We start from the raw sequence: 13,161 nt of genomic DNA on the forward strand, positions 1-13,161 counted from the left end.
GAAGCCAAATAGTAAGCATAGCTTTCCACCTGTAATGTATCAAATTAATGCATGTTTAAATTAGTCTTTCTTAACTATAGGGCTGGGGCCATGTGTGGGGCTTCAAGCGCCCCTTAGAGTGCCACCAAAAATATCTGTTTCTCAGCTGTGGTCTGTTTTAACCAAATTCATGCAATATTTTACTGCATGTAGTGACTTTCTCCTCTGTCTAATAGACTTTGCTATGGTTGAACCCGTAACCTAAACGTTGGGAGAAGGCACTCTTTCCACCTGAGTACTTACACTCAATTGATGCCTTGTACTGTAAACTTCAACCAAAGCACAATTGTGGAAATTTAAACACAACTTATTAAATACATTTTTAACGTAGTATTTAAAAAAATAGCAATGGTAGTAATTACAGCCTTCCAAAAGATATCACACACGTACAAACAGACACACACTCACTGAAAGATGGTATGGAATGAAATACTTACTGAATGAGCCAACTGTGATGGAGGGAAGCAAAAGGGTGGAGAGCAAAATGAAAGAAATGATGAGCTTCTGATGCATGTGGATGTTAAATAATACATGATAGCAAGATGTGTACTGGCCTGTCTCAAAAAACAGTCCAAAAACGTGATTGATACATGCATCAAATCAGAATTGCACCTAGAATAACATTGTTAATGGCGCCTTAGAACATTCAAAACAGTTTATTATTGTAAGTTATGTTTCTGATTTGTGTTTTAAAACTAGTTGCAACATACTATATTTTTGGTTATTTTCTAAAAAATAACGGCAACAGAACCTTTTATGCGTGTTTTATTACATGTGGTATTACATTTATTTTTAGTTCTACAGCTGTATGCAATGATCCATGTCAAAGCAGCTGTTACTGCTACTTCATTTAGCAACAAAAGCACATTTGCTTCATGCATTTATTGCATGTGTAAGAAAACACATTAAAGGTGTAACGGTACACCATTATCATGGTTTGCTATGTATCTCGGTTTTTAAGGTCACGATTCAGTTAATTTTTGGTACAGTAGGGGAACACAATGCACAACACACAACATCTTAAACTTAAAGATTTTGAAAATACCTCGGGATATGAATTTAATTGGCTCGTACTTTGAACAACTCAATTACGAAACCGCTTTGCCCATTGAAATTAATTGAAATCGATTTCATTGGTGCTTGGCCCACCCAGAACAGCACCCTTTTAATATGTAACATGCTTTAAAAAAATAAAAACTAACATTTAGATTTGAAATATTGTATCAAAAACAATACAATATAATGTACTACAAACTATTACAGTAGTTTTATGAAGTAATATACTAATAATGTACAGCATTTACCTTGGGGAGTGGACTTCTACGTTTCCCCTTCCAGCTGCTTCTCCGTCAAACACACCATCTGCAGCTTATCCATATTTTCATGAATAGGTGTCCGCCATTTAGATGATATTTTAGCATCCTTAGCTAGCGTTATCCACTCATTCTGCTTGAGTATGGTGCTGACTAGCAGTGATGCCCTCCAACAGCTGCACCAACTTATCTAGCTACACACATGGTCATGTTTTTGCTGATTTATTTCTTTAATTCAATAAATGTCATCCACTTCTCAGCAATGTCCTTCACACTCACTTTCTTCTTTCAGTGGCTGGAAAAACAAAGCAATGTTGATCTCTAGCTATAAGCTAATGCTAGCGAGACAAAGTGGATGTTTTGGGCAGCTCTTACGGGGTTCACTGTGATATTTGCTACGCCAACTAGCGGTGGGTAGGCTTGTAACCCAAATGTTTGCTCGTAACCTTAAGCATAACAATTAGCCGAATCGTATCCCAAAAAATTCAGAAGCTAGCGCACTCATATCCCAAGGTATCACTGTATTCGAAAAATGAAAAACTGCCAACTGCTGGCTAGATAATACAAATTTAAAAGGAAAACACATATAATAAATACAGTACACATAGAATAAATATATAATACATACATTAATAAATAACTTAATTATAATTATAATATACTGTATAATAATAAATATTTATACTTTCCCCACTGGGGGTCACATATAGAACATCCTGAACTTTTTGTACTTTTGTAGATATACAATGTTAAAACCAAACCAATGCATGCTTAACTATCTGAACAAAACGTCCACATCTTGGGCTTGTGTTATTAGTGACGAAGCAAATCAACATCTAATATTATACCTCATTAATAATAAATTCATTTCAGTTTGAGAATATACAGAAGCTCAATAAAACAACTCTCTTTGGGTAAAAAAATGGACACCCTTTTCTTTTAAGGAATATGTGACACAAACAAGTGCAACAGTAACCTTTAGACTTTTATGAAATTAATCATTCCAGTTTGAATCGACATTTGTCATCTGCAGTACACTGATTTTGTCTTATCCACCATTTACATATTTCAAAGGCTTGTTTACCGAGTCGATGTGTGATGTGAGGCACACCTTCTGTCCTTAAATTTTAATTTGTACCATGTGGGAAATTGGTGCGTCTCTCCCAAAGGTCCCGTACCAAAAACTCCAATTAGTAATAGATGTACTGTTACACCCTGAATAAACAAGAATAGCGTGCATGTGGATGTAGTTTTATGGTTTTGTGTCGACAGGCATCATTGACATGCGTAAAAACTGAAGGGCCTGTTCAAAGAATCAACTGTTCCAAAATGCTTTAAAAAATTCCCTTTTATCATCACTTCTCACCCGAGTGCGTGCGTCTCTTTAAGGGACAGACTTTATTTTAATGCAATTTCAATGCTTTTTGATCTCGTCACTCTCTCCAGAGGCATGACGAATTGAGACTTTAAAAGGAACTTAATGTCTCCTCATCTCTCATACAGTCACAGGGAGCTGTCTGTAACCGGCGGCAGAATACGGTCTGTTTTAACCATGGAGACACAATACGTCTTTTGGTGTAATATCTCCTGGCACACATTTTCAACATTTGATTACAGCATTCAACATAACTTAAATCCCTGTGAAGCATACTTACGAAATGGAACACTAATACATTAGAAGTGTGGTGACTCAAATGTTAACGTGTTTGTGGCATCACAGCACAATAATCACTAAGTGCATAAAAACCACAGCCAAAAACATATTGAAATATCTTTCATTACATCCTGAAGAAACCCTGTTACCAACCATTGCTGTAATATTATTGTCATCGCTTTTACTTATTGTGTACGGTAATCACGTCAGAGGTCTTTAAAAGGGGGTTCGCAAGGGAGTACTGCAAAGGGGTCGTGAAATGTTTGTTTGATTTAGACATTTTTTAAATATTTTTTTTATATTCCCCCACTTTTTTCACAAATTTAAATGGATTTTAATACACGGTAACAATAATCCTACACAATGAAGTTTAGAAATAATGCTGTCGCTTGAGATCAATAATAGCATGTTTAAAATACTGTAAAAACATAAATATAAAATTGGATTATATTCATGTTAGCTCGCGATTATTAATCAAATTGCAAGCTAGCTATTATGCGATTAGCAGTGCTAGCTGCTAAGTAGTAATCGATTAGTGATTAACGGCGCTATACTTTATTATATTTAAATTAGAGGTGATCGATTCTTCAATGCATCACTATTAGAACGTGGACGATTCATGAATTGATGGACAAATGTCCAAATATCAATTACTGACATATGTTAAATACAATAATACAGACAGTCCTGCGGCATTAATTCTAATATTCTCTAAATGTTAGTTCTCGGTTTGGTTTTAACTTGCAATGGGAGCGCCACTAGCTAACATTCTTTGAACGTTATGTGTCAGCTGGGTTAGCGCGGAGGAGGGAGGAGGGAAGAGAAGAGCACAGGCTATCTTAGCTGTGGCGCTAAGCTATATGTACCGTATGTGTGTGTGTGTGTGTGTACTTACGAGTGTGTTTACTACATTAACGATTAGTAACTGTACCTTGTTTGCAAGATTCTTGCAAAAAGCAAATACTTTCATAATGTGCACTCAATTTTACTGTACATGTTTTCACCAAGTTTTGAGCAAATCAATGACTTGCAGTTCAGTAAAACATTTAAAAAATGTTCCTGTATGACATTCTGACTACTAAATTAGATGTGTACCCAAATATTGGGGTATTTTCATCAGCAAATTGTATTTATGCAAACAGAGCAGTGACGGTCCGCTGGTGCTGCTGCGCCAATAGCTATATGCTAGCATGAATGCTAGCTACATTCACAACAAGCAGAGGAAAACGCTAATATGGCAAAGATTACTGATTAAATGTCGTCAACAAAAGCAGCAGAGTTAAGTTAAACATATATGCCTTTGCTAAACGGACAGCCACCACATGCAGAACATCTAACATCTGTGAAGAACAAGTCCTGCAAGAAGATTCATATCAGCACAGATGATCTGTCGTACCTTGACTAGGCACAATTACAGCAATGATAAAACAACTTTACTACACAAACAAGAGCATCAACTTGCAACTACAGACTGAATGTGAAGGTATTTTGCTTCCTGGTGAACGTTGAACATTTGTAAGTAATCATAATGAGCCAGGGTCGCATTGAACCAAGAAAGAGATCAGCATTGTCATCTGAAATGGTTTAAACAAGTTGCTGAGTGACTACATTATCAATTAGTAACTGTACCTTGTTTGCAAGATTATTGCAAAATGCTAAGACTTTCAAAATGTGCACCTAATTTTTACTGTACATATTTTTAATAAGTTTTGAGCAAATCAATGACTTGCAGTTCAGTCAAATATTTAAAAAACTTTCCTGTATGACATTCTGACTACTGAATTGCATTTATACCCAAATATTGGGGTATTTTCTTTAGCAAATTGTACAAATAATAACCCATGACACACATATACGATATATATATATATATATATATATATATATATATATATATATATATATATATATATTAATCACATGCATTAACATGTTAAGGTTGACAGCCCTAATATTATGTATGTATAAATATATATATATATTTATACATATATACACATATATATAATATATATATTATACTGTACATATATATATATATATATATATATATATATATATATATATATATATATATATATATATATATATATATATATATATATATATATATATATAAACCCCGTTTCCATATGAGTTGGGAAATTGTTAGATGTAAATATAAACGGAATACAATGATTTGCAAATCCTTTTCAACCCATATTCAATTGAATGCACTACAAAGACAAGATATTTGATGTTCAAACGCATAAACTGTATATTTTTTTTGCAAATAATAATTAACTTAGAATTTCATGGCTGCAACATGTGCCAAAGTAGTTGGGAAAGGGCATGTTCACCACTGTGTTACATCACCTTTTCTTTTAACAACACTCAATAAACGATTGGGAACTGAGGAAACTAATTGTTGAAGCTTTGAAAGTGGAATTTTTTCCCATTCTTCTTTTATGTAGAGCTTCAGTCGTTCAACAGTCCGGGGTCTCCGCTGTCGTATTTTACGCTTTATAATGCGCCACACATTTTCAATGGGAGACAGGTCTGGACTGCAGGAGGTCCAGGAAAGTACCCGCACTCTTTTTTTACGAAGCCACGCTGTTGTAACACGTGCTGAATGTGGCTTGGCATGTCTTTGTATCATTTTTTAAAAACAAAATGAAGGTTGGACATCATTTTAATTTCGCATTCAAACTGTTGCATAGTTGAACATATTGAAAAAATATGTGGGGGAAAAATGTATGTTGTTCACAGTTTTTGGGCTGTTTTTGGGCCGCTAATTAAGAAAAATGGTGCGCTGCATTTGTGCTGGGAAGTTTGCATTTTGCTTAATTCTTAGTCAAAAATGTCAACTGAAAACGCCACCTGAGGCGGAAAGTCACTCGGAAAGTCAGAGAATCTTTGCCATACTTGGCTTCAAATATTGCTGCTCTTAGTGTAAAAAATTATAAAAACTTCTGAAATATCCGTTATTAGCGCTTCTGACAATTTTTTTGTCTAACTAAATTAGCCGTATATGATGTATTTTAGTGTAAACTAAATTTTCTACTGTGTTTTATAAGTTTTACATCATTATCAATATTGTCTGTGTTTCCTATTTGTAGACCGTGTTTAAAGGTTACAGAAGGACAGCCATTTAAAAAAAAAAATTGTTTACATTCAAATAAGGCTAGTGCAAAAATAGCTTTGCTGGATGTGGCCATCTTGAAATCCTACCTCATATATGGAACGGTCATAACTCAGACACTCATAACTATGACATCATTCCCAACTCTGACTTCCAACTTCAGTGGTTAATGGAACGCACCACAGTATAGTACTTTTAGCTTTACCATTAAATAAACGATTTCTCGAGGCAGAGAACAATCCTCTATCTTGTTTGTAATCAAGGTACTGGAATTACTCGAGGAATCGTTTCTCCCACAATTTTCGTGCTGAAAACATTGCCTCAGCTTGACCAAACGCAAAACTGTCTATCGAGTGAGTCACTATAGAATTGATCATAATTAGAGATGTCCGATAATATCGGACTGCCGATATTATCGGCCGATAAATGCTTTAAAATGTTGTATCGGAAATTATCGGTATCGGTTTCAAAAAGTAAAATGTATGACTTTTTAAAACGCCGCTGTGTACACGAACGTAGGGAAAAGAACAGAGCGCTAATAAACCTTAAAGGCACTGCCTTTGCGTGCCGTCCCAGTCACTAATATCTACGGCTTTTCAAACACACAAGTGAATGCAAGGCATAGTTGGTCAACAGTCATACAGGTCACACTGAGGGTGGCCATATAAACAACTTTAACACTGTTGTAAATATGCACCACACTGTGAACCCACACCAAACAAGAATGACAAACACATTTCGGGAGAACATCCGCACCGTAACACAACATAAACACAACAGAACAAATACCCAGAACCCCTTGCAGCACTAACTCTTCCGGGACGCTACGCTATACACCCCCCGCTAACACCCCCCCCCCCCCCCTCACCTCAACCCTGAACCCCTCAACTCCGCCCACCTCAGCCTCTTCATGCTCTGTCAGGGAGAGCATGTCCCAAATTCCAAGCTGCTGTTTTGAGGCATGTTAAAAAAAATAATGCATTTTGTGACTTCAATAATAAATATGGCAGTGCCATGTTGGCATTTTTTTCCATAACTTGAGTTGATTTATTTTGAAAAACCTTACATTGTTTAATGCATTCAGCGGGGCATCACAACAAAATTAGGCATAATAATGTGTTAATTCCACGACTGTATATATCGGTATCGGTTGATATCGGAATCGGTAATAAAGAGTAGGACAATATTGGAATATCGGATATCGGCAAAAAAGCCATTATCGGACATCTCTAATCATGATACATGCAACACATCATGGATGTTATTTCAACTACAGTACATACACTATCGACAAATGTAATTTAAGTATTGCTAGCGTTTTTGTATGCATAATTAAAGTGATTTAGAGGCAGAATGGTTTGCTTCCATTAGCTGCCTTGACTGAGCGAGTTGACTATTACAAATTAGAATGCAAAAAACCCCCCAAAAAAACGTTTGTTTTCTTGTCTCTCAAGAGTATTGTGAACGATAGGCATAAATAGAGCAGTTTCCCTTTAAATAGGTGCGTCTGACATGCTGGACTCGCCAACGCCTTACCGTGCACTTGCAGAGTCGCTGCTGCCTCGGCTTTGCCCACGCTGTTGTCTGACACACACGTGTAAGTGCCCTCGTCCTCGGCTCGCACCTGGCTCAGGCGCAGACTGTTGTCAGGGCGAATGTCAAATCTGGAAAACAAGTCAACACTGAAGCTGAAGCACCAAATACTAACATACAACTGTCAAAACATCCATCCACCCATTTTCTACCGCTTGTCCCTTTCGGGGTCGCGGGGGGTGCTGGAGCCTATCTCAGCTGCATTCGGGCGGTAAGCGGGGTACACCCTGGACAAGTCGCCACCTCATCGCAGGGCCAACACAGATAGACAGACAACATTCACACTCACAAAACATTGCAGTATCAAATATATAGCGGGGAAAATAAGTATTTGATCCCCCTATATTTTATAAGTGTACCCCCTTAAAATATATGAACAATACAGATTTGTTAAAGCAGGTTTATTGTAAAAGAGATATAATGTAAAAAAAAAAATCCAGATAAATAATGTCAAAAAAGGTGGTAAATTAATTTGTAATTCCATCCATCCATTTTCTACTGCCTGTCCCTTTTGGGATCGCGGGGGGTGCTGGAGCCTATCTCAGCTGCATTCAGGCGGAAGGCAGGGTACACCCTGGACAAGTCGCCACCTCATCACAGGGCTTAATTTGTAATTGATTGAGTGAAATATGTATTTGATCCCAACAGAAAATGTGCCATAGTACTTGGTTTTAAACGTGTGTTGTACTGTAGTTGGTCAGCAGGCTTGCAAACATGTCAGGAGAGATTTTGGTCAGAGAAAGATCCAAAGAGCTGATTGTTCCACCTCCATGTTTGACAGAGAGGTATTTGACTTTAAAGTATTGTTGGGCTCATATTCACATTTCACTGCCTCCAATCACACCAGCAGAGGTGATGGCAAAAAGCCCAATTTTAGGTATGGTGTGATCATATAACATTCTCCCAAGCCTTGTGGGAACCATTCAGGTGTTGATTGTCTAACTTCAGACAGATCTGTAGGTGTGTCTTCAGGGGGGGACGATGAGGGCACTGCAGGATGTCAATCCATCAGAGCAAAGTACTGTACGTTACCAATTCCTTTTTTTGTTGACTGTGCTCCCAACTCCCTTGAATTCATAAACCAGCATTTCCCTTGAGATTTTGAACCAAAATGTGAAATCTAGTAGGAAGCTTGACAGGCCATTGATTGTTATCTTGCATTTAATCCATCTGTGAATAATTATAGCAATAGTGTTTTTTTTTCTTTCAACAAGCTTCTCACGGATGGTCTTGTAGTCCATTGCAATCTTGTGCGGGCCTACAATCTTGTCCTTGATGTCTTTTGACAGCTTTTTGACAGTGTCTTTTACCCACAAAATGAGTTGAGGTTATGAGTACTAAAGAGCCAGGAACGATTTGTGTGGTTCATGGACATATAAATTATCTGTTGGGGTCACAATGTTTGCTCATTTTTTTAATATTGTATCTCCGTTACAATAAACCTACCATAAAAGGTCTGTACTGTTTGTAACTTTTCTGAATGTTTCCCTACTATAAGCAGGCATGCAAAATGCTTATTATACTGTCTACATATTGTTAAACGTAGAAATTGATAAGAAAACGGTTAATGTGTCAAGATTTCCATAGAGATTTGGGCAACAATAAAATATTCCATCACATCTCCCCTCCCTTTTCCTCTACGGTGTCAACAAGATGGCTTAAGGAGGATAGAACACCGCAGTAGGGCTGTCTTCAACTAAGCATTTTAATAGTAGTAGTATTTTATTGGACACAAGTTATTGCCAATAAATGATATTGCCGTCAGTATTGTTTGGAGACCAAATTAAGCACTGATGTAATCATAATAGAAGTAGGGATCTTTGGGCACCTCACTATTTGATCCCATTTCAATTCTTGGAGTGACGATTTGAGCCAGAATCGATTCCTGATTCTTGATCGAAACCAATTCTCGCACTCTATTACCGGTATTTGGTATAGAAATCATAACAAAACCTTTACAAAACAGGTTACAGATTACAAAACTCATTTTGATTGCTGACATATAACATGTATGAGTAAGCATGGACATGTCTTCAAAACGTATTTAAAAAAAATAATTGATTCTAAAAATATATATATTATTTTGTTTAAAATTAAAAATCGATTAGGAATCTGATTAAATAAAAATCGAGATTGGGATGTGAATCGATTTTTTGAGCACCCCCAACTCATAATACATAATAATATTAGTGCAAGTATTTCTTTTAAACGCAATAAACTTTCATTAATCAATAATCCATTAACAATTGTTGCCATCACTTTTCAACAAATAGGGCATGCTTGCTCGTTTGTTCGTTTTGGAGGGCTTATCTTACTCACTTTACAAAGCCAAAATATTTCCAAACCAGAATTTTGGCTCTGCAATCATCTTTTATCGTCCCAATTTGTGTTACTTTGCGGTGCTTCTCATTAGCGAGTCATGACTAGTGGGGCTCTGTGCGTGCATTCTGTGTGTGTAAGCTAGCTGTCCCGCCTTCGCCCACAGAGACAAAGATTGTAGATCACTGCCAAGATGATTCACTCTGTTGATTTAAGTCTGCTATTGCATAAACACACTTAAAGTTATCAAGTTCATTTTCATTTATCGTTTAATTAATTGATTACTCGGTCCAGACCTACTTCATAGTTGAATCTGATTTGTTAGATTTAGAGTCAACTACTAGTGTACTTCAGTGCAGGGGTAATGTAATTGTCTTCAACGTCTATGGAGAGAGGAAGCAGGTATTCCCTTAATAGACATCGATTGGTATGTTTTTTTCAGGGCCGATACCGGATATTAGTAGTCATATTTGAAGCCGATGTTCATTTGCAGTAAAAAAAAATATTTAAACATGAATGGTATACATCAGTAAACAGCTGGACAATCAGTGTTGGGACTAACGCGTTACAAAGTAATGCGTTACTGTAACGCCGTTAGTTTCGGCGGTAACTAGTAATCTAACGCGTTATTTTTTTATATTCAATAACTCAGTTAGCGTTACTACATGATGCGTTACTGCGTTATTTTACGTTATTTTTTATGTAGTATCGGCTAGAAACTGAGGATCTGAGTGTGTTTTATTCCAGCGAAGCAGAGACGTACTTCTGATTCTTCCTCTGCGCTCTCTGTGTGTGCGTGTGACTGTGTGTCTGAGTGTGGGAAGGGGAGGGGAGGGGAGGGGAGGGGGTGCGCAATACAACCGTTGGCCAACAAAAAAGTAACCACAGAACACTATACGCCTATACGGTATAGTGTTCTGTGGTTACTTTTTGGTTGGCCAAGCGGACGTGACGACAGGCTGTCCCCACTCAGATCCGCACAGACCGGGAGGGGGCGTGCCTTAAGTCCGGCTGGAAATCGGCAGAAATTTGGAGAATGGTTGTCCCAGGGAGAGGCAGTGAAATTCGGGAGGGTTGGCAAGTATGATATATTCTCACTTCTTTTCTTTTGTCGAGCACAAAGAAAAGAACATTTTAGTTAAATGTAAGTTGTGTCTTGGATCAAAGATCCCGTCTACTGCCCAAAAAAACAATTCAAATCTGCCTGGTTAGGCTCTGTGTATGTCACGTGTGGCTTCCTTAGGTGAAGCCAGCTTTACAGCTATGTTGTTGATTGATTGATTGATTGATTGAAACTTTTATTAGTAGATTGCACAGTACAGTACATATTTCGGACAATTGACCACTAAATGGTAACACCCAAATACGTTTTTTAACTTGTTTAAGTCGGGGTCCAGATACAGATATATACTATCAAATATATACTAACATCATAATACAGTCATCACACAAGATAATCATCAGGGTATATACATTGAATTATTTACATTATTTACAATCCGGGGTGTGGGATATGGAGGGGGGGGGGGGTTAGGTTTGGTTGGTATCAACACTTCAGTCATCAACAATTGCATCATCAGAGAAATGGACATTGAAACAGTGTAGGACTGACTTGGTAGGATATGTACAGCAAGTAGTGGACACAGAGAGAGAGATCAGAAAGTATAAGAAAAAGTGTCTACATTTGATTATTTACAATCCGAAGAGGTATTATGTGGAAGGGAGGCTGTTAGTTTAGGGTTGTAGTTGCCTGGAGGTGTTCTGTTAGTGCGGTTTTGAAGGAGGATAGAGATGCTCTTTCTTTTACACCTGTTGGGAGTGCATTCCATATTGAAGTGGCATAGAAAGAGAATGAGTTAAGACCTTTATTAGTTCGGAATCTGGGTTTAACGTGGTTAGTGTTAGTGTTATTATGCTGTTTGTTACTTATGTATGTTATGTTGCAGCTATTTAAAATAGTTTTGTCAATTTGTTCTGGCCTGAAATAAATTGGCCCTTTGAAACATATCTTTGTCTTTGTGTGTTGTATGTAGAGCACATTGCTTAGCAGAGTTCAGTGATGCAAATGTATGTCAAGTTGATCAACAGATTGTATTATTCTCCAGTGCAATAACAGTACTAAAATGAAGGCTAAAAGGGCATTAATGGGAGCTTTAAAAAAAAAAAGTAGAAGAAGTAACTAAATAGTTACTTTTCACAGTAACACATTACTTTTTGGTGTAAGTAACTGAGTTAGTAACTGAGTTACTTTTGAAATAAAGTAACTAGTAACTGTAACTAGTTACTGTTTTTCAGTAACTAACCCAACACTGTGGACAATACTTTAAGTTGTTTTTTCGACATTAATTTTGAGGAAACCTCCGACCAGTAGCGACATAATGTTTAGTGCGGCACTAATAACAACATCAAGGAATTTCAGAAAACACCTTCATAATGTGTGTCTGATGCGGTGTGTCAGAAGAGAATTAACATTGCATTTCAAAATATGGGAACTCTCCTGGGAAAATTGGTAAAAAAATGGGATTTCTCTACATCACATTAACTCAGCATCTACCGTATTTTTCGGACTATAAGTCGCAGTTTTTTTCATAGTTTGGCCGGGGGTGCGACTTATACTCAGGAGCGACTTATGTGTAAAATTATTAACACATTACCGTAAAATATCAAATAATATGATTTAGCTCATTCACGTAAGAGACTAGACGTATACAATTTCATGGGATTTAGCGATTAGGAGTGACAGATTGTTTGGTAAACGTATAGCATGTTCTATATGTTATAGTTATTTGAATGACTCTTACCATAATATGTTACGTTAACATACCAGGAACGTTCTCAGTTGGTTATTTATGCGTCATATAACGTACACTTATTCAGCCTGTTGTTCACTATTCTTTATTTATTTTAAATTGCCTTTCAAATGTCTATTCTTGGTGTTGGGTTTTATCAAATAAATTTCCCCAAAAAATGCGACTTATACTCCAGTGCGACTTATATATGTTTTTTTTCCTTCTTTATTAGACATTTTCAGCACGTGCGACTTATACTCCGAAAAATACGGTACTCAATTTTATATAATGTTGGAGCGGTTTATGGATTTAATACATTGTAAGCGTTCCTTA

The 13,161-nt window shown here is 36.9% G+C and overlaps 1 protein-coding gene across 5 annotated transcripts in view; it reads right to left on the reverse strand.

Annotated features, from left to right (window-relative positions):
- The window catches only part of robo3 (roundabout, axon guidance receptor, homolog 3 (Drosophila)), a 204,523-nt gene that overhangs the window by 95,829 nt on the left and 95,533 nt on the right, over positions 1-13,161 (reverse strand). For all 5 annotated transcript variants that reach the window (XM_061963271.2, XM_061963268.2, XM_061963267.2 and 2 more), the window contains exon 6: positions 7,664-7,791. In XM_061963271.2, coding sequence (XP_061819255.1) covers positions 7,664-7,791 — 128 coding nt within the window. The remainder of the gene's footprint in view (positions 1-7,663; positions 7,792-13,161) is intronic.

The sequence above is a fragment of the Nerophis lumbriciformis genome, linkage group LG09 (assembly GCF_033978685.3).
Source record: "Nerophis lumbriciformis linkage group LG09, RoL_Nlum_v2.1, whole genome shotgun sequence".
Taxonomy (NCBI): Eukaryota; Metazoa; Chordata; class Actinopteri; order Syngnathiformes; family Syngnathidae; genus Nerophis; species Nerophis lumbriciformis.